Raw genomic sequence first — 21,017 nt, forward strand, 5'->3', positions numbered from 1 at the left:
TGCTGTTTTCTTCTGTTTTCAAATGATTTGTCAATATAATCAATTTGGATTTATTTATTTATTCAGTTCTAAAAATATTGTTTACAAGTTCTAAGAGCTTAAAGGGACGTTATAGTGATTTAAAAAAAGAAGAAGATGCAAGCAGCAGAATAAGCAAATGTTTAGTGAATGAAATGAATGAAACTATTACAAATTGCTGGTTAATTTTATATTTATTGACATTTTCTAAACTAAACAGTCCTTTTTTAAATTTAATGAGCAGATGGATTGGTAAGTTTTTTTTAAAAAGATCACGCGGCCTCCAAGTAACCATACGCTTCAGTTTATAGATTTCGTAGCTGAATCAAAAATAGTCCAGTCTGTTCTCCTTGTGGATGATGAGTGTAAAGAATGAAGTGTTTCTCTCTCTCTAACTGAATCTCTCTCTAACTGAATCGCTCTCTGTGTGTAAAACTCCCGTTTGAGTGTCTGTCCGTATGACTCCTCACATTATGAATGTTGGTCGGCCTCCAGCTGCCGCGTAATGTCTCATTCACTGTCTTCATATCCACCACTTCATATTCCTGAAACTCTTTCACTTCCTCTTCTGCCTCTTGACCTTTGCTTTGACCTTTGCGAGGTGTGTGTGTGTGTGTGTTTTCTCTCTACCAAGGAAAGGAAGTTTGTCTGTGGTTTCTGATCTCCTCAGCTCCTCAAACTCCAGCAGATCCACCTCCCTTTATTCCATGTCCAACATGTAAGGCACTGGATCTGTGACTACACGTGTTAACCTGTGTGTGTGTGTTTGTGTGTGTGTGTGGTCTGTTTGCATGCGTGCATGAAACTGCGGTGCTCGTCCGTGTGTGTTAAACGAGTCTTGTGTTCGGTGTCTACCTGTTGACTTCCTGTGAAAACGATGCTCCTTTTTTCTTTCTTTTCTTGTGTTCTCAGTCTTTTTGGGAGCCACTTTGATTTATTTATTTATTTAAACCGTTGATTTCTGTGGACGGCTTCTTTTGCGCTCGAAGGGATAGCACACTCTGTTCTTCTTCTAACGTGACCTTAAACAACACCACGCAACGTATTTTATTCATATGAAAGATGTGATTCACCGTCGCCACGTCTTGTGTGTTGTAGTGGTCGTTTGATGCGTGACCGCTCCCAGTCCAGCTTCTCCGTGTCCTATAAGAACATGAAGAAGAGCCCGTCCCTGCAGTCGCTGGACAACATCTCGATAGACAGCTACCTGATGGAGGACGGAGACACGTACAGCCTGCTGGAGAGAGGTGGAGGAATCATGAATGCATCCTGTACACACGGTTTATACACTCGTCCTCCTTTTGGATTAATAGAACGATTTGGTTATGTTGTTTATTGAGTCATATATATATATATATATATATACACACACACATATGTATGTATGTATGTGTATATATATATATATATATATATATATATATATATATATATATATATAGTGATTGATATGAAAAAATCTTTAAAAGAAATAATAATAATAATTACTGCACATCTATTGGTAAGCAACTGTTGACCAGAAGGTGGCAGCGTTGCGCTGATATGTCAGTAATGCACAGTGTTACAGGGGAATCTTCTTTTCGTCATAACCTTTTCTTTGTACAATGAACACTTGAAATGATGACACGCGAGTACGAAATGTCAACCGTACTTTGGTGTTTGGCCTCATGATGCGTGAGATTGACGAGTGTTTTTATTTTCCACGTGCGGTACAGACGACGTGTCCATCTCGGGCTTCAAGGATGCCGTCGGCGAACAGAGTGCCACCGAGAGCGCCGCCGAGGCCGTGATTGGTCAGGAGCAGGAGGGAGGCGTGTCCCCCGACACAGTCAGCGCTACCTCCCAGAGCACCGACGATCCCACCAAAGATACAGTGAGCGACCGAAGCTTTCAGACGTTTGGAAACGACACAAACTGTCCCGTCAAAATATATTCGCTGGGAAGATTAAGAATTACTGTAACTGTGGGTTCATAATCTAATAGAGAAGTCTGGCCTCGGAAGTATTCCATGTACAATTCTAGAGTCAGAAGTCTTGTGCTCGCAGCACCATGACGGTGCTCCTGTGTCTCCCTCCTCCAGGTGTCGGTGCTGGTGTTGAAGGTGCAGTCGGTGTGCGTGGCCATGGAGGCGTTTGGCGAGAGCACGGCCGTGGCTCTGGAGGTGGGCCGGGTCACGCCCAGCCAGCTGGGCAACGTCAGCCTGAGACAGTACCTCAGCAACCGCAGCCTGGGTAAGAAGGAAGCCCGTGATCCCCCAAAAACACGACAGTCACTGCTGTAATTAGAGAGAACAAACAAGACCGACATATTCGGTTTTGTCTGGCTGGTTTCAAAACAGGAACTTGTTCTTTGCAAATAGACCTGTTTTTTTTTTTTTTACGAGATGAAGAAAACTAAAGAAACGGGGCAACGTGTTCATCACCTTCCATAAAGCAAAGTAGCAAAAGTCAAGTGGAAACATCTGCAAAGCAGTTTATGGAAATGTGTCAATTAAAAAAATAAAGAGCACCATTAATAACACCAGTAGCTCTGTGACGGAGTGACACATCTTTTACTCTGATGGTGCATGAACGTGCGCCCCAGTACTTTTTTAAATTTATTTGATAATAGTCGTGATCAAAGCGAAAACCGTGTTTTACAGTCGTGAGCTGGTGGATCGTTCGACTGCGTTACAGGAATCCCCTAAAATAGACTTCAGGGGAAGTTCTTTGGTCCAAAACTGAAGAGGAAGATGCAAGCGAGAGGACATCAGAAGTGGGGCAGCTACCAAACAAGAGAGAGCAGCAGGGGAATGAATACAATGAGAGAGAGAGTGTGTGTGTGTGTGTGTGTGTGTGTGTGTGTAGGAGAGGATGTGAATATTTTTGACGTCACTGAGCTCGATCGACACGTTTCGCTGTTTTTTTCCGATCAAACGATTATCGGATTAATTGAGGAAAATGGTGCAAATGCATCACCCTAGTCCGAATCCATTAATGTCCTAGAATATGTTAACCATTATTTCAAGTGTGTGTGTGTGTGCACACATACGCATTTACACCCAAACACAGGCACCCTTTTTATTTACCTTGACGTAACTCCCCACAGGTATGGTGTGCTCAGTACCAATACCTGCTCAAAGCAGCCAAGGTAACTGCTGTGTGTTAATTCAACGTCTGTAACTTAACATGCATGCTTGCCTCTGCGTGTCTGTTTCCACCTGCGTGTGTGTGTGTGTGTGTGGGGGGTACTTAGGGTTAAATTTGTGTGAGTAATCGAGTGAGTAGACCCATTATTTGCCGTGTGTGTGTTGAACTGCAACCGTTTGTGCAGTTAACCCCTGATCTTCCCATTCACTGCTGTCTAATTCGTCCTCCTCCCTCCTCCCTCCTCTCTCTCCTCCCTCACTCCGTCTCCTCCTCCCTCCTCTCTCTCCTCCCTCCTCTCTCTCCTCCCTCCTCTCTCTCTCCTCCTCTCTCTCCTCCTCTCTCCTCCCTCCTCTCTCTCTCCTCCCTCCTCCCTCCTCTCTCCTCTCTCCTCTCTCTCTCCTCCCTCCTCTCTCTCTCCTCCCTCACGCCGTCTCCTCCTCCCTCCTCTCTCTCTCTCTCCTCCTCTCTCTCCTCCCTCCTCTCTTTCCTCCCTCAGGAGGAGGGAGGAGAGAGGAGGGAGGAGGAGACGGATCTCCTCCTCCCTCCTCTCTCCTCCCTCCTCTCTCTCCTCCCTCACTCCGTCTCCTCCCCCCTCCTCTCTCCTCTCTCACTCCGTCTCCTCCTCCCTCCTCTCTCTCTCCTCCCTCACTCCGTCTCCTCCTCCCTCCTCTCTCTCCTCCCTCACTCCGTCTCCTCCCCTCTCCTCTCTCCTCTCTCCCCTCCTTCCTCGTCTCTCCACTGCAGCAGACTTTGCAGTTTCAGTCCAGTGATTCAAGCAATGAGAGAAACGCTGCTTTCCTCCCTCCTCCTCCTCCTATCTTACAAGAGCAATCCCTCCTTCTCTTTTCTTTCTCTTTTTCCTCCACCTTTTCCTCCTCACTCTTCAATTCAGCTCCTACTCCATCTTCCTACTAATCCTCTGTCATTTAACCCCCCACCCTCTCTCTCTCTTCACCTTTTCTTCCCTTCATCTCCCTCTCTCTTTAGGCCATCTTTTCTCTTCCTCCTCTCTTATCACAGTCACTCAGTCCCCGGCTGCTGGCTCCCCTCCATTTCTCTCTCTCTCTCTCTCTCTCTCTCTCTCTCTCTCTCTCTCTCTCCCTCCATTTGCCCCGATCTTATAGCTGCCCAGGAATTGAGAGAAAATATGTTGTTTTATCTGAGAAAAGCTGACAGCATTGTGTGTGTGTGTGTGTGTGTGTGGTCGTGATTTTGCTGTACGGTATTAATCCTCTCCCGGCTTTCCTTCAGAGTGCATATTAAAGGGATGTGACACACTTCTCAGTCACAATGAGAAGACTTCTCTCTTTAAGTGGCCATTTTCATGCCTTGCTGAGTGTTTCGCCTGTTTTTAAAAAAAAACGTGTGCCTGTAATTGTGCGCTCGCCGGCTCAATTTGTGTGTAAGGAGGGTTTTAATTACCCTCCCCCCCCCCCCCCCCCCTCCTCGGGTTTAACGCCTCTAAACCTCGACTTTTATCAAATTCGTGTGTCTCTTCTTTCTCTCTGTCCTCACCTCCTCCTTTCTTTGTATCATCACACGTTGTGGTGCTCAGACTCCTCCTTGATATCGCAGTACAACCGTTTTCTAGAGTGTCTTTTTCATGAAAAGGCAGAAGACGGATCTTCTCTTTTGAATACTTAGGTGGGAGTTTCCTCCGAATCCTCTCATCTTTTGTCCTCCTGAAATATTTAAACGTCACTGCGGCGACGAGCCGGTGGGATGGAACTCGTTCTCCGCTCGCCACCTTTTTCCTTAAATCCTTTCTGTGTCTCTTGTTTCCGCTCACTTTGCTTTTTTCTCTCCCACGCTTCCTTCACCCTCGTTTGAACCTGGCCTTAACATGCACCCTTTTTTAAAGTTTAGCTCCTCTGAATTACATAAGACATTAAATTATCATAACGATTATTAAATTATTTAAAATCAAACTGTAAATGCACTCGGTATGTCCTGATTATGAGTAACGTTAGTGGTTTTGTTGCTACACATTTGCTCTTAATGACTCACCTGGTTAAGTAATATAAATATATATATATATATATATATATATATATTTTTTTAAAATGGACTGTTTTGCAACTCGCTCCAACACAAATGTTATGACATATATAAATGTGCAGATGAGTCATCAACAATATTTCAATGTTTTTAAAAAAAGAGAATGAAAAAGTGATTTTCATAAAATTATATATATTTGGCATTTACGATGCTTCTAAATTGTCACAAACCAAATTTTTTATTTCTGTACTGCAGTTTGACAGGAATACCTGTAAACATTTGTTTTTCATTTCACCGTATTTGATGTTTTAATGTGCTAAAAGTGTATTAATCTAAAGGGATAGAGGTGTCGGGTGTATTTTAATGTCAGGTTTCCGCGAGTTTCAGCTGAAGCTTGACGCTAACCGCAGCCTTCTTCTTCTTCTTCTTCTTCTTCTTCTTCTTCTCTTCCCCTCACAGCCGGCGGCGAGGTCGGCTCGGCGTCCGCCGGCGGCCTCCACAGTCCGGAGGTGCGGGCTCGCCTGGAGAGCGGGCCCTGCGCCGCCGCTCACTCCCCGCTGGCCGAGCGCAACGGCTTCCTGCAGCTGCGTCTCCACGGCTACCGGTCGAGCTTCTTGATGTCCACGCTGCGAAACCTGGCTCACTTCCTGGAGGACGACTCCGCGCCGCAGGTGCTGCCCATGGAGATCAGCGTCAGGGACACGCACGTCAACCTCAAGGTGAGCTTCCAGCTCCTTGGATTCAGAAGTCTGGAAGCTTGTGCTTCACCCCACCACAAGGTTATGGTTGCAGAACGACTGCACACCTGCGTGATTGCAGTCCCCGTTTTGTTTTAATGGAGCTCATAACTCACCGCCACACAGCGCAGCAGCTTCTATAACCAAGTTAAACATTTTGAACCGGGGCCTAATTGGAATTTGGATTCAAACTGAATGTTTAATGACATAGAACGGCCTCTTGGCTCTCGGGTTCCTTCACGGGTGAGTAGATGTGCTGTGGAACTGATGTGGAAACTTGGATGTGGATCATTTCCACCCCCTCATCATCTCCACACACACACACACGCTCACACACGTCCACACTTCTGTGCTGCAGGACGACGGCCCCCGTGACAACCCCTCCGACTCGGAGCCCTCGCCCTTCACGCTGCACGTGGACAGCCTCGTCATACACAGAACGGACGACGGCTCCTTCTCTATAGGGGGTGAGTTTTTCTCCCATCTGCCAGATATTTCCACCTCCACTTCGGTTGCTGATTCACTGCCGTTGCGTAACTCGTCCTATTAAAGTCCACGGAGCTCTGAACATCCACACCTGTGTTCCTCCTCCTCCTCACAGTGGACACCGCGGCCGAGACCAAACCCAGGGAAGAGGGCGCTCCGACTCCGTTCCCTGAGGTCGGGGGCGGCATACTAAAGCCCACACAGAGCCAAGCCCCGCCCACACAGAGCCAAGCCCCGCCCACCAACCCTCCTCCTTCCACCAGAGAAAAGGTGAGGCGCACAGCAATATGAGAGTAGAAGTATACAGGCACAAAAATGACGCCTATCACACCCGCAGACTATCTTAAAAAGGTGAAGAGTTCAGCGAATTCGCATTTAGCCGCTTGTTAATTATTATTTTTATTAAAGAAAAAGAAAAACTGCTGAACTAGAAACTGATTCTTGTGGAGGCCGATATATTTTAATGTTGCCGAGCTTCTCCAGTTCAATGTTTACAGTGGGAGTGCTATTTATTAATTTATGCAGGATACGAGTATTATATTTTAAAACAGAATATTCAAAGTGAACAGATGCATAACACTTTTTTTTTTTTTAAAACATAATTTGTGTACAGATGCTGGTGGAGGAAAACGAATGTTTAAAAGTGGAGCTGTCCCGGACCAAGATGGCGCTGGCCGAGGCTCAGATGGAGAAGGACTCGCTGCTGCACCGCATGAAGACCCTCAAAGTCAACACCAGCTAGTCGCGAGGTCTGAAACAAAAAAATTAATTAAACGAGCAAAGAAAAAGTCTAAAACGACTCCCTTTACGCGCTTCAAAATAATTCCCTTCATAAAGCAATGCAGAGTCTGGATTTCAGACTCAAAAATACTTGTTTTGACATGCTTGTCTGTTTTATGTCCCCCACTTTGGAGGCTTGGAGAGAGTTGAAAAGGGACATTTAACAGGACTAGATGTGTGTTTGCTGGTTTATGTAAGAGAGAGGATGAGGATCTATATCCATGGCCGTGCCTACAGAACACCCCCCCCCCCCTCCCCCCACACTATCCATACTGTTCACGTTCAAACAGAGAAGACTCGCAGCGAGCCGGAGATGAGCTTCATTCAACCCTGAACGTACGAAGGAAAACAGAATGTCGTATCTCCAGAGGAATGTCTAAAAAAAAAAAATACAGAAAAAGAGACTTATTTTGCACCGAGCAGGAATGAAACTTGTAATTTAGTGCTTTCATATTCAGAGGGGACGAGGTGACTCTCCCACTCGTCCTCGGAGTGTGTACAGTGTGTATATTGTATAAGAATGTGAACACGTGACTATTTTCTTCAGAACTATGAATGGTTATGCAGTGTGTGTGTGTGTGTGTGTGTGTGTGTGTGTGTGTGTGTGTGTGTGTGTGTGTGTGTGTGTGTGTGTGTGTGTGTGTGTGTGTGTGTGTGTGTGTGTGTGTGTGTGTGTGTGTGTGTGTGTGTGTGTGTGTGTGTGTGTGTGTGTGTGTGTGTGTGTGTGTGTGTGTGTGTGTGTGTGTGTGTGTGTGTGTGTGTGTGTGTGTGTGTGTGTGTGTGTGTGTGTGTGTGTGTGTGTGTGTGTGTGTGTGTGTGTGTGTGTGTGTGTGTGTGTGTGTGTGTGTGTGTGTGTGTGTGTGTGTGTGTGTGTGTGTGTGTGTGTGTGAGCCAGAACAAGCATTTCATTACCCCGTTTAGAGGAAACATTTATATCGGTCAGTTCCACAGCTTTGTCAGCAAAATGCCCCACAACAATGTCTGTACCTACACCCCCCCCACCACCACCTCCCTCTCTTATTTTTCTATGTGTAAATAGCTACTCAACATGTGCAGCACTTTTAAAAACGGAGGCACAACAACCACAACTGTGAGAAAACAGCAGCTTAGAACGTGTGTGTGTGCACACATTGAAGCTGCCTGACGACACACACATTTATGTCTTTATGTACATTTCTAATCTGCCGTGGGTCATTCATGGATAGGTGTCGACCATATCTGTGTTGCTGTTCCCTGCTTATTGCCAGTGTGACGACTTATAGAGTAAATATTTTTTAAAAAAGACTAAAAATCAACTTTATTACAGGACATCCCCTCCATTAGCAGTAGATTCAGTACAGCCTGAATATGCAACTGTCATAACTTTAAGCTCCAGTCCAGTTCATTTCAATATTTTCTCACGTTTCCTGTAAAAAAAAACGTGAAAACGAGTTTCTTTTGCACAAATGTGGTTTCAAGACTTGAAATGTCCGAAGTGGGATTTTAACACGATTGTATGTGAAGAGGTTTTTTGTTTTTTTTGGTTGGAGAAGGAAACATGTTGGGTTTCATCTGGTGTTTCTCCTCCTCCATCACAGCCCTCCTCTTCCCCTCCTCTCTGGGAGACTCCTCCCCCTTAGCACCCTGTGGACGAAAGAAAAAATAAAAGCTCAAGTTGTATTTTGTCTGTCAAAGCTGCTGAAATACTGATGAAAATAAAAGGGTATCCAATTTAAAATGTTTCTTCATTTGTTATTTTTTTTTATTTCATTTATCAATCTTGTTTATTTCAATATTTTGTTGACTACTTCTGCAAAAAATTGTCCATTAAGCTACAAAACAATAATCTATTTTGATTAATAATTTTCTTTTTTTTTTCAAATTAAAACTCCGGCTGAAACTGACTCAAATGACACCAAGAGACAATTTAATTAGTTTTAATTTGCTTTAATACATCAATAATGTCATGCAGCTCTCAAGAGTATTGGGGCATAATAATCTTGTTTAAAACTTTTATTTTAAAAAAACAAAGGCGCAGTTTGTTCTGTGATGAGCGGAGAAGAAACAAACTCTTTAAAATGTGAGCGCTCGTCTCTCAGAGCCTCAAATGAGCCGAAGGAGAGCGTTTGGACTTTGTGCACATAAATGGTCATGACATTTTACGGCTGGAGCAGTGAGTCATAGAAGGGCATTAAGTGAGAGCGTGTGTGTGTGTGTGTGTGTGTGTGCGTGAGGGGAAAGTTCTGCTCTGCTGCTATTTACATAAACGCCAGTCTACATACTGTAGCTTAATGTTTCTGTGATGATGGCTGTCACAGACTGTTTATTTAAGCAAAGCACACACCTTCATGTATATATATATATATATATATATATATATATATATGTGTGTATATATGTGTGTATGTGTGTGTGTGTCCCAGCACCATGTACAGCTGGACAGGTTGTGTGTTGGATCTCTGGTTCCCTTCATTTCTGAAGTCCTGTTGGAGTAAAACAGGAATGAGGGCTGAATTCCATTTAGCTGCTTCAGTTTCAGCCACGAGACGAGATCAGGCGACTATTGTGTGTTGGGGGGCGGGGGGGGGGGGGGGGGGCTTGAATCTTTAACCTTTAACCTTTAAGTCACTTCTTGGGAGGATTTTCTGCTGAGTGCCTTTCTGCCTTAATAAAAATAAACTTGAATAAGTCAAATGTAAATATTACCAAGGCACACAACATGAATTAAGTTTGAAATTGAATGAGTATTTGACTTATTGCTGAACAAAATCAACATGTTAGGTAACACCCATCATCATTCATCATCTAACATCAAAATGATTTCCTCCGAAACAATAAGTTGATTAATGATCTGCAGAAAATGAATCGGCAACAATGTTGCTAATCGATCAATCGTTTAATTTATTCTCCAGCATAAATTCTTCCTACATTTTGCTCTGTCTCCGTGGGACACATCAGGTCGAGGTGGAGCACTTGAAGGCATCACGTCTCTTTGAATTTCAATTAAGCTGCATAGAGGGAAGCCATCAGGCGTGTCCCAGCATGCACCGGGCGGCCGAGTGGGGGCGCAGTGGAGAGGAGAGGGGGTGTGTCTGTTTCCCAGGCTGTCAGTGGACAGATCGGAGCACGTCAATAAATACAAAATATATATATAATATTGTTCCACTCTGACATGACTGGAAGGCTATTTGAGGATCTCACCTGTTTCCACGTTCTGCAGCAGTGAAACGCACCTTCAGCGTAGAGGGCCACTGCGCATGTGCGTGTAGAATAAAGGCCCGAGAACGGCGACAATAAACACAGCTGGTGGATTTGAGAGTGACTTTTTTTTGTTGTTGTTGGAGAGATTAACAAAGGCATTGATTCCTGTAGGTGTTGTGGCATCACCATCCTCCACGCCCAGACTGTACATTGTGTGTGTGTGTGTGTGTGTGTAAATCAGCGGAAGACGGTGGCTCGGCTTTTCAAAATAAAAGTTTAATTTTGCACATGGGACCACCCAGGACCAGGGATGATGGTTAGAATGTGTGATGGTGAATGTATTTACTTTTGCCAGATGCACATAAAAGCATTATAGTCTTAATGTCTTTATCTCCAGAAAGCTTTATATTACAAAGGCTCGGCTTGAAACTGAATCCTAAAAATATAAACATTTCCTTTTTGTGTTTGAAACCAGGAGACAAATGGAAAATTAAAAGTTTAACGTTAACTAACTAGATTGCTAACGTCAGCGAGCTAACTCGCCTTTGTGTGAAGGCAGGGCCGTTTATTCGATAGATACAAATTTAATTATAAAAAAAGATAAAACAAGAAGGCGATGCAAAAATAAATAAATACCCACAATTGCACAACATATTTTTTTACAATGTCATAGTGATGTTATATGTTCATATTTACACACAAGTAAAGCCATCACAGCTTCCCACACTCAACCATTTAACAGGTGACGTCAGTGACTCCCTGGAGGGTTCATAGTTTTAGGCCTTTTAAGAGGGGTGGGGGGGGTGGGGGGAGAGACACATGTCAAGTTTGTAATTACATCGGCGAGGGAAAGAAAGAAAAAAAAAGTTTTATTTTGAAAGCAAAAAACCGGAAGTCTCCAGCTGCAACGCGGCTAACTTGACACCTTCTGTCTCACGCGATCCACGCACCCGGGCCAGTGCGGTGGGTTTCGGGGTAGAGAGCAGAAGAGCACCGCGAGGACCGGAGAGCTTCTTGCGCGGGCGTGCAGGGTTCCACCTCCCGGCGGGTCGTCAGCTGGCAAGCCGCCGCCGGCGCGCCGGACGGCAGGAGTGTTCACTCTTTACTTCACTCTCTCTCTCTCCAGGCTTGTTTGTTTTGCTGCTGAGGTTACACCGGGGAGTCGTGCACGTCGGGCGGACCCGACACGAGAGGAGGAGATCACGGAACCGTGCTCGAAGTGAACGAGGCACCGGGAGAGGGGGAGCGGTGCGCGTCGAGCCCTCTCTGCGGCATCAGGAACACCTATTTCGGGCATGCAGCGAGAGTAATCCGTGCAGATGCTTTCCCACCCGAGGCAGTGAGGAAAAGGGCTCGCAGGGGAGGAGGCATCTTGGGGGGGGGGGGGGGGGGGTGTATGGGAGATCTGTTGGATTTTCACCACCCCGTCGTTGTAAACTTGTGTCCGGGATGGGGAAGGAGCAGGAGCTGCTGGAAGCAGCCCGGACCGGGAACGTCGCCCTGGTGGAGAAATTGCTGAGTGGGAAGAAGGGGATCCTGGGGTCAGGCTCCGGCTCCATCCCTCTGCCCAACCTCCTGAGGTAAGACGCCGCTCTCATCTCCTTCTCGTGACCGCTAAAGTGTGCAGGGAGCCCCCGGGAGGGTGGGTGGGGCTGGAGGGGATCCCTGGGGAGGGGTTTCCAAAATGCTGCAAAATTAGACATAATTTAGCATCCTCATATCGGTCAATGCACTAGAAATAAATCTGTGAACCACTCCTCACTCACAGCTGTGTACAATATATTCAGTAGTATATCAGTAACACCCCCCCCCCCCTCCCTTATCCCTCTACCCCCCACCACCACATGGTGTACCTGAGATAAAACCTCACAAAATGAGGTGTTTGAGATCTGTGTCCAACATGCTGCACGAGTTGTGTGACGCAAAGTGCACTTAAAGGCAGATAGAAGTGCTGCAGGCCAAATACACACAAGGCACATTAGTGTACCCCGCCCCCCCCCCCCCCCCCCCCCCCCCCCCACACACACACACACACACACACACACACACACACACACCCTCCTCCTCTCTGGGTGCTCGTATTGGAGTCTCGGGGAGCCACTGCTGGCTGAGCACAAATAGAACAGACAGTACCTTCAGCGTCTCGACTCTTGACAGCTGTCAAAATGTTGATTTCTTGAACGACTCCCGAGTGTCTTTCTGCTTCCTTTTGTCTGCTAAAGGCTTCGCTAAAAGAAATCCCACCACACCTTCCTATCTTTGCCTGCTTCTAGTCACCGTGCCAGCATCAGTACCAGCATCAGTACCATGATGGGTGTTTGAGTAAGGCTGTTCACGTGGTGCTGTTGGGGCCCGCAGGACGTCCAAGTTGCATGGCTGCAGAACCGCTCTGCATTCATGTGCGTCTGTCTGTCCGTCTGTGTTCCAGAAGAAAAACCGAGAAACAAACAGCGATTTCCTGTAAAGGGAAGACGTGGTCTTGAATTGGCTGCTTTTAGGTTATTAAAAAAAAATTGTAATAAATAAATCACTTGCATCATCGCCTCCGGGAACAGGGATGTGAGGGAATGTTGTGTGCTTGTGAAACAGCAGTCGGGCCAAACGTTTGATTGCTTTCAGATATCACCTTGAACCCCTGACCCCCCCCCCCCCGGTGAGTCCGGGTTCCCGTGACGATACCGAAGTCAGCTGTCCCCGTTATTGCATGTCCAGGGATGTGACTGCATGGTGCTGTTCATAACATGAGATACCTTCCCAGGAATTTGCCTGCTTGCTTTTTTTTTTTTTTTTTTTTCCTTCCCCAAACTCAAACCACAAAGGCTTCAATTTGGCCGCGAGAACAACTGCCGACGTTATTATCCTCCCCCTCCTCCTCCCGGCCCTGCAGCCTCTCCCTCTCCCCTCTGAAGCTCAGGCTGAGCCAGGTGATTATGAGATCAAACGCGGGGGTGTCTGGGAGGAGCACCACCTCGGGGTGGGGGGGGGCCTCCGAGCTGAGCGTGTGGTGGCACCCTGGAAGGGACACTAAGCCAGTGGTTCATGGACCGGGGGTCTGAAGGGGACTCATGTGGGACCTTTTTAAAGGACAAGAACTGAACTAGACAGCTTCATTTAAACATGAATTCATTGGGAGTTTCAGTTTCTGATCAGGAGCCTGTAACGCGCCTCCTGTGGGTCGGCACCGCTTGCGTCCGCTGCGCTTCACGCTGTGTTCGCTGTATCTTAGTTATGAGTCCGCGTGTTTATGTTCTTCTTTTTCCTGCACACAGTTTCCTCTCTTTTGATATTCAATTGTTGATCTGAGGGATCATTGAAGCCACTTCCATGCTGTTGGTTCCCCACGTAATCTTTCATAAAACAGGAAGTAGGCCGGCACGTGAAAGCTGCACGTGGCCGCACTGAAGTTGAACATGGTACTAGTTAAACATTGTACCAGCTGAACATGGTGCTAGTTAAACATGGTTACAGTTAAACATGGTACTAGTTAAACATTGTACCAGCTGAACATGGTGCTAGTTAAACATGGTAACAGTTAAACATGGTACTAGTTAAACATTGTACCAGCTGAACATGGTACTAGTTAAACATTGTACCAGTTAAACATGGTACCAGCTGAACATGGTACCAGCTGAACATGGTACTAGTTAAACATGGTACCAGTTAAACATGGTACCAGCTGAACATGGTACTAGTTAAACATGGTACAAGTTGGACATGGTACCAGTTAAACATGGTACCAGCTGAACATGGTACTAGTTAAACATGGTACAAGTTGGACATGGTACCAGTTAAACATGGTACCAGTTAAACATGGTACCAGCTGAACATGGTACTAGTTAAACATGGTACCAGCTAAACATGGTACAAGTTGGACATGGTACCAGTTAAACATGGTACCAGCTGAACATGGTACCAGCTAAACATGGTACCAGCTGAACATGGTACCAGCTAAACATGGTACAAGTTGGACATGGTACCAGTTAAACATGGTACAAGTTGAACATGGTACCAGTTAAACATGGTACCAGTTAAACATGGTACCAGTTAAACATGGTACAAGTTGAACATGGTACTAGTTGAACATGGTACTAGTTGAACATGGTACTAGTTAAACATGGTACTAGTTAAACATGGTACTAGTTGAACATGGTACTAGTTAAACATGGTACTAGTTAAACATGGTACCAGCTGAACATGGTACCAGCTGAACATGGTACTAGTTAAACATGGTACCAGTTAAACATGGTACCAGTTAAACATGCTACCAGCTGAACATGGTACTAGTTAAACATGGTACCAGTTAAACATGGTACCAGTTGAACATGGTACCAGCTGAGCATGTTACCAGTTACATTATGGTACCAGTTAAACATGTTACCAGTTAAATTATGGTACTAGTTACATTATGGTACCAGTTAAACATGTTACCAGTTAAATTATGGTACTAGTTAAACATGGTACACGTTGGACATGGTACCAGTTAAACATGGTACAAGTTGAACATGGTACCAGTTAAACATGGTACCAGTTAAACATGGTACCAGTTAAACATGGTACAAGTTGAACATGGTACTAGTTGAACATGGTACTAGTTGAACATGGTACTAGTTAAACATGGTACTAGTTGAACATGGTACTAGTTAAACATGGTACTAGTTAAACATGGTACCAGCTGAACATGGTACCAGCTGAACATGGTACTAGTTAAACATGGTACCAGTTAAACATGGTACCAGTTAAACATGCTACCAGCTGAACATGGTACTAGTTAAACATGGTACCAGTTAAACATGGTACCAGTTGAACATGGTACCAGCTGAGCATGTTACCAGTTACATTATGGTACCAGTTAAACATGTTACCAGTTAAATTATGGTACTAGTTACATTATGGTACCAGTTAAACATGTTACCAGTTAAATTATGGTACTAGTTAAACATGGTACACGTTGGACATGGTACCAGTTAAACATGGTACCAGCTGAACATGGTACCAGCTAAACATGGTACTAGTTGGACATGGTACTAGTTAAACATGGTACAAGTTGAACATGGTACTAGTTGAACATGGTACACGTTGAACATGGTACCAGCTGAACATGGTACCAGCTGAACATGGTACCAGCTAAACATGGTACAAGTTGGACATGGTACCAGCTGAGCATGTTACCAGTTACATTATGGTACCAGTTAAACATGTTACCAGTTAAATGATGGTACTAGTTAAACATGGTACACGTTGAACAGGGTACCAGCTGAACATGGTACCAGTTAAACATGGTACCAGTTAAACATGGTACTAGTTAAACATGGTACCAGTTAAACATGGTACTAGTTAAACATGGTACTAGTTAAACATGGTACCAGTTAAACATGGTACTAGTTAAACATGGTACCAGTTAAACATGGTACTAGTTAAACATGGTACTAGTTAAACATGGTACCAGTTAAACATGGTACTAGTTAAACATGGTACCAGTTAAACATGGTACCAGTTAAACATGGTACCAGTTAAACATGGTACTAGTTAAACATGGTACTAGTTAAACATGGTACTAGTTGAACATGGTACCAGTTAAACATGGTACTAGTTAAACATGGTACCAGTTAAACATGGTACTAGTTAAACATGGTACTAGTTAAACATGGTACCAGTTAAACATGGTACTAGTTAAACATGGTACCAGTTAAACATGGTACTAGTTAAACATGGTACTAGTTAAACATGGTACCAGTTAAACATGGTACTAGTTGAACATGGTACCAGTTAAACATGGTACCAGCTGAACATGGTACCAGCTGAGCATGAGCTGTCGGCCTTTGCAAGGTGCATTCGTAACCTTTTAGAGACAGCAGTCACACTCAAGGTCCACTTACTGGGATTGGTTGCTTTCAGCCGCGCCTCATGGCCTTTTATCAGTGGCTGCCCAGTCGTCATGGTGACGGCCGAGCTGTCACCACACGACTCGCATCAAGAGCAAAGTAAAATAACATCCAGGTGTTTCCAGTGTGTTTTGCAGCACTTTATTTTCTGGACCTTCACCGACGAAACCGAACCGCTCGTCCGGTGACGTTTGTTTAAATCTTAAAAAAAATTAAAATAGGCACTTAACGGGAAAATACAAACCCACGTTTTTAGTTACCGTGTTCATCTCGTCTCCCAGAGCTGTAAACACCATCGCGTAGTGTGTTTGCTTTGCAAATTAGGATTTAATGGAATTTATTAAAGGACGGCGATTATGGAACACTGAATTAATTTGAAGCTCATGGCGGAGATTAAAGAGACAGACACACACACACACACACACGCACACACACACAGTACGCCTGTGAGTGTCCGACACAGTCGGAGAGGTTCCCATCTTAAGGCCTCCGAGCCATTCGTAGCATTCCTAAGTCATGAGGGCCGTTTTTTTTGTTGAAAGAAATGCACTAAACCACCAAGTGGGACACACACACACACACACACACACACACACACACACACACACACACACACACACACACACACACACACACACACACACACACACACGAATAAGCACAGGATGGAGCGGCTGCAGTGTTGTGGTGCGTTGCACAGCAGAAAATCAATAGTGGCTGATCCCAGTGCTGTTTACTGGGTCATATTCTCCTGTAGACGGCCTGTGCTGCACACGGGGACTTGCTGAAAAGACCCCCCCCCCCCCCCAAAAAAAAGAAGCCTAATGGACTGAGGAGCTCTTCAGAAAAGGGGGCGGCCCTCTAATTAAGAAACGTGTTGCAACACATCGAAGCGTGTTCCCTCAAGTTCACCGCCGCCTGCAACAAGCGGTCAAGAGCGTGTGGTTTGTTGTTTCTGTGGTTTTGACGTCGCTGAGTTATTCCACGCGTGAATCTCTTCTTCTTCTCTTGAGCCTAATTTCCTCTCCGAGGTAATACATTGTTGCGTGACGTTTTAGTTTTTTTCGTTGGTTCCCTCTCAGTCTTTTATTAAAATAAAGAGAAGCAGACTCGCCATATTATCGTGTGTGTGTGTGTGTGTGTGTGTGTGTTTCCCTCCTTCACTGCAAACAAACAACCTTTTAAGTGGTGTGTAGTGACTCCCAGAGGAGACGCACACACACATACACACACACACACACGTGTGTGGACTTTAATTGGCATCCTCACAGGTGGCCTCACCGACATTTATTTGTGTCCTCCCCTGCTCCTCATGTGTGTGTGTGTGTGTGTGTGTGTGTGTCCGATTGTTCCGTTCATTGGTGCTCTGTGTGGCAGACTCATCTGTGCGGGATGGATAAACATATTGATTAGTTAATTATTCGATGGGCAGAAGCTTTATATTTGGCATATTTTGACATTAAACAATGTGTGTGTGTGTGTGTGTGTGTGTGTGTGTGTGTGTGTGTGTGTGTGTGTGTGTGCAGGTCAAATAAAAGGGTGAGGGTTCCTCAGATTAGCTCGCCAGGTCGAGGATTGATGAAGACGAGTGAACAAAATCTTTTTAGACAGAAAATTCTTTTCAACAATTGTCTGAAACTTTATAGAACAAAATGATGAATCTGGTGAGTCGTTTTATTAGTTGCGACGGACTGCGATTCATTTACAAGTCTCGTTGCGTCTCGATTTCACAACTTTTCACAACTTTTACTGGAAACATTTTTTTTTTAAAGAGAAAAAGTGGTTCAGAGGGTTTTTACTTCCCCGGGCTTTCTGAGTTTTTGTGTGTTTTCTGCTGCAAAAACCAACAAGTCAGAGTAATTTACAGTCATCGAAGTTTTACTATTACAAGTGGAGAGAAAATGTGGAGGAAACACTCCGATTACGCCCCCCCCACCCCCCCCCCCCCCAAAAAAACTCCCAACGGTATATATCTGAAAACAGAGAAATTGTATAATTCTTTAAAAAAAAAAAAAACCTCAGTTCCTTTTGTCCAGATGCGTCACGTCGTGCAGCCGGAGCCGTTCAGTTCTTCTTCTTCTTCTTCTTCTTTACTTTGGGTTCAGCCGTGGCGTCAGTGCATCGAGTTTGTCTGGAGCCACGGTGATCGAAAGGGGAGGAAGGTGTGTGTGTGTGTGTGTGTGTGTGTGTGTGTGTGTGTGTGTGTGTGTGTGTGTGTGTGTGTGTGTGTGTGTGTGTGTGTGTGTGTGTGTGTGTGTGTGTGTGTGTGTGTGTGTGTGTGTGTGTGTGTGTGTGTGTGTGTGTGTGTGTGTGTGTGTGTGTGTGTGTGTGTGTGTGTGTGTGTGTGTGTGTGTGTGTGTGTGTGTGTGTGTGTGTGTGTGTGTGTGTGTGTGTGTGTGTGTGTGTGTGTGTGTGTGTGTGTGTGTGTGTGTGTGTGTGTGTGTGTGTGTGTGTGTGTGTGTGTGTGTGTGTGTGTGTGTGTGTGTGTGTGTGTGTGTGTGTGTGTGTGTGTGTGTGTGTGATCAAATTCAGAGGCTTCTTACATCTCCATTAGGGTCCGGGCCAAACTCTGCTGCAGAATCCTGCCAAGAAGCTGAGAGCTTCAGACTCGCCAAGACACACACACACACACACACACACACACACACACACACACACACACACACACACACACACACACACACACACACACACTCTCTCTCTTTTGCACGTTAAGCCTCTGTCTCTCTTTGTTCCTTCCTCAATCTATTTTATTTTTTTGTCTGAGTCTCAAATCTCTTTCTCTCTCTCTCTCTCTCTCCATCTGGTGCCCTGAATTTTCTTTTCATTGCATCTCTCTGTCTCTCTCTCTCTTTCTCTCTCTCTCCATCACTCACTCCACTCCACAATCTCTCCCTCTCCCTCTCCTCCTCCTCTCCAGAGACAGATGATCCAGCCTCCCCATCCGCTCTTTATCGTTTTCACCTCTCCCTCGGCTCGCCTTCCTCTACCTTATCAAAAAGCTTCTCTCTCTCTCTCTCTCTCTCTCTCATCACCATGTGGGACCATCTTTTTTTACCCATCATGCCTCTCGGCCCGTGTTGGTTGACGGTGGCAAACGGGGAATAAAAGGGAGCGATGTAGCGGGGAATTAAAATGTGACTAAGCTGCCGCCTCCGGGGGGCGGATCGTTCAATGTAAACAAGCACAAACATGGGAAATGGAACGCCTTTAAAACATATAGCGTCTTTCTTATTGCAATGTCTCTCCCTCTGTGCAGTTTGAAATCTGCAGGATATTGAGCACATATCACATTAGCGTAGCTTAGCATCACCAGTTTAAGGTAGCAGCACTGACGGACTCACCGCAGTAATATGTTTGCTTCTATTATTTCAATTATTACCATCTCAGTCTAATAGTATTAGAGTTGTCAGCTTTCTAAATAAGTAAATTACCAACAAGTTCTCAAACTCGACGCGTATTGACCGTTAGATATCCATCAGTTAAGATGAGATGGAGTCTAATCTCGTGATCTCAACCAGAGACGAGACACAATACTTCGATATAATCGAGATTTAATTCACAGCATTTCTGGCTGCCCGGGTTAACTCATTTGGCTTATTTCTCCCCCATAGAAGACGTTATGTAACCTATAAAAACTTAATGTGAAATTTAGTGGATTTTCTGTAGGTTTTTATTGTTTTGCTTTTCTTTTTTTAACCGCCCAACTATACTCCATTTTCCTCACTGTAATCATAAAGGACTCTCCATACATCACCATCTACATGAATGTGAAAGAGTGGACTTCATAAACAGTTCATCTCAGTCTGCTATCAGTAAATAAAACTGCTATAAAGACACTTCCATGCCGATTAGAAAGCACTCAGTGTTGTTCCAATACAGTTTGTTTTGTTCAATCAAAAGATTTCTTAAACATTTTAATTTTTATCAGAAATACTTTTAGAAACGCGTAGTTCATGCTGGTAAATTTGCTAAATCCGTTACCGGGAGAGCGTTGCTGGGAGCTCGTTGTGAACTTAATTCTCTCGTGACTCCCCCCCCCCCCCCCCCCCCCCCCCTTGTTGTTTGACTCAACACGAGTCGACGTCGCACACTTCCTGTTCGGGTCCCGAAGAGGCGAACGTGTTGATGCTGAGCGAAGGAGGCACGGAGGCAACATGCAGAGGGAGGTGTGACGTCCAGTCTGTCACACTAATCCACCAGTCTGTGACCCCACAGAGCACCGCGAGTGTTGTGGAGACTCACACACACACACACACACACACACTCAGCCAGACACACACACATTCCTGCCGGCTCCCTGCTCTCTGATAGATGGCTGTAGTTAATGAAGCGCTGCTTTTGAAGTAGATAAGATGTGGAGAGACGAGGGCTAGAAATGCTAATGCCATTATGTGCCGAGGGTTCGGGCTACAGCTGGAAGGCATCGGAGTTATGCAAGTAAGTGTGTGTGTGTGTGTGTGTGTGTGTGTGTGTGTGTGTGTGTGTGTGTGTGTGTGTTTTGTGACCATATTCAGGATTATCTTTGAGTGAAGATTTGTCTTATTCCTGTGGTTTAGGGACCTCTAACCCTCTCATTGGCTACTACCACGACTACGCCTGCAACCAATAACCACGATGTTGATAATACGCACACAGACAGTCTTGTTCTATCCAAATATCACGTTGATCAATTGAGTTGTTTTTATTGTTCCAACTAGGCTCTATTTGTTGTATCTTTGACCCTCTTTCCTTGTTTATTGGTTATGCCTTAATGGCTTCACATGGAGTAACACAACCAATGGGTCAGAATCTGCTGCGTTTTTGGT

At 45.0% G+C, this 21,017-nt stretch overlaps 2 protein-coding genes across 11 annotated transcripts in view; both read left to right on the forward strand.

The window, feature by feature from the left end:
* uhrf1bp1l (UHRF1 binding protein 1-like) overlaps positions 1 to 18,414 on the forward strand; it is a 36,789-nt gene extending 18,375 nt beyond the window's left edge. The window contains exons 16-23 of one of the 10 annotated variants that reach the window (XM_034526540.1): positions 1,117 to 1,289; positions 1,734 to 1,891; positions 2,099 to 2,249; positions 3,106 to 3,147; positions 5,604 to 5,863; positions 6,240 to 6,348; positions 6,483 to 6,637; positions 6,981 to 8,868. In XM_034526540.1, coding sequence (XP_034382431.1) covers positions 1,117 to 1,289; positions 1,734 to 1,891; positions 2,099 to 2,249; positions 3,106 to 3,147; positions 5,604 to 5,863; positions 6,240 to 6,348; positions 6,483 to 6,637; positions 6,981 to 7,109 — 1,177 coding nt within the window. In that variant the 3' untranslated portion in view covers positions 7,110 to 8,868. The other 9 variants (XM_034526541.1, XM_034526542.1, XM_034526543.1 and 6 more) reach the window with 9 other exon arrangements.
* Positions 11,741 to 21,017, forward strand: part of anks1b (ankyrin repeat and sterile alpha motif domain containing 1B) — a 156,004-nt gene continuing 146,727 nt past the window's right edge. Inside the window, exon 1 of the mRNA XM_034526551.1 lies at positions 11,741 to 11,907. Within this exon, the coding sequence (XP_034382442.1) occupies positions 11,777 to 11,907 (131 nt within the window). The 5' untranslated portion in view covers positions 11,741 to 11,776. The remainder of the gene's footprint in view (positions 11,908 to 21,017) is intronic.

Source organism: Cyclopterus lumpus, chromosome 23, assembly GCF_009769545.1.
Source record: "Cyclopterus lumpus isolate fCycLum1 chromosome 23, fCycLum1.pri, whole genome shotgun sequence".
In the NCBI taxonomy this organism is placed as follows: domain Eukaryota; kingdom Metazoa; phylum Chordata; class Actinopteri; order Perciformes; family Cyclopteridae; genus Cyclopterus; species Cyclopterus lumpus.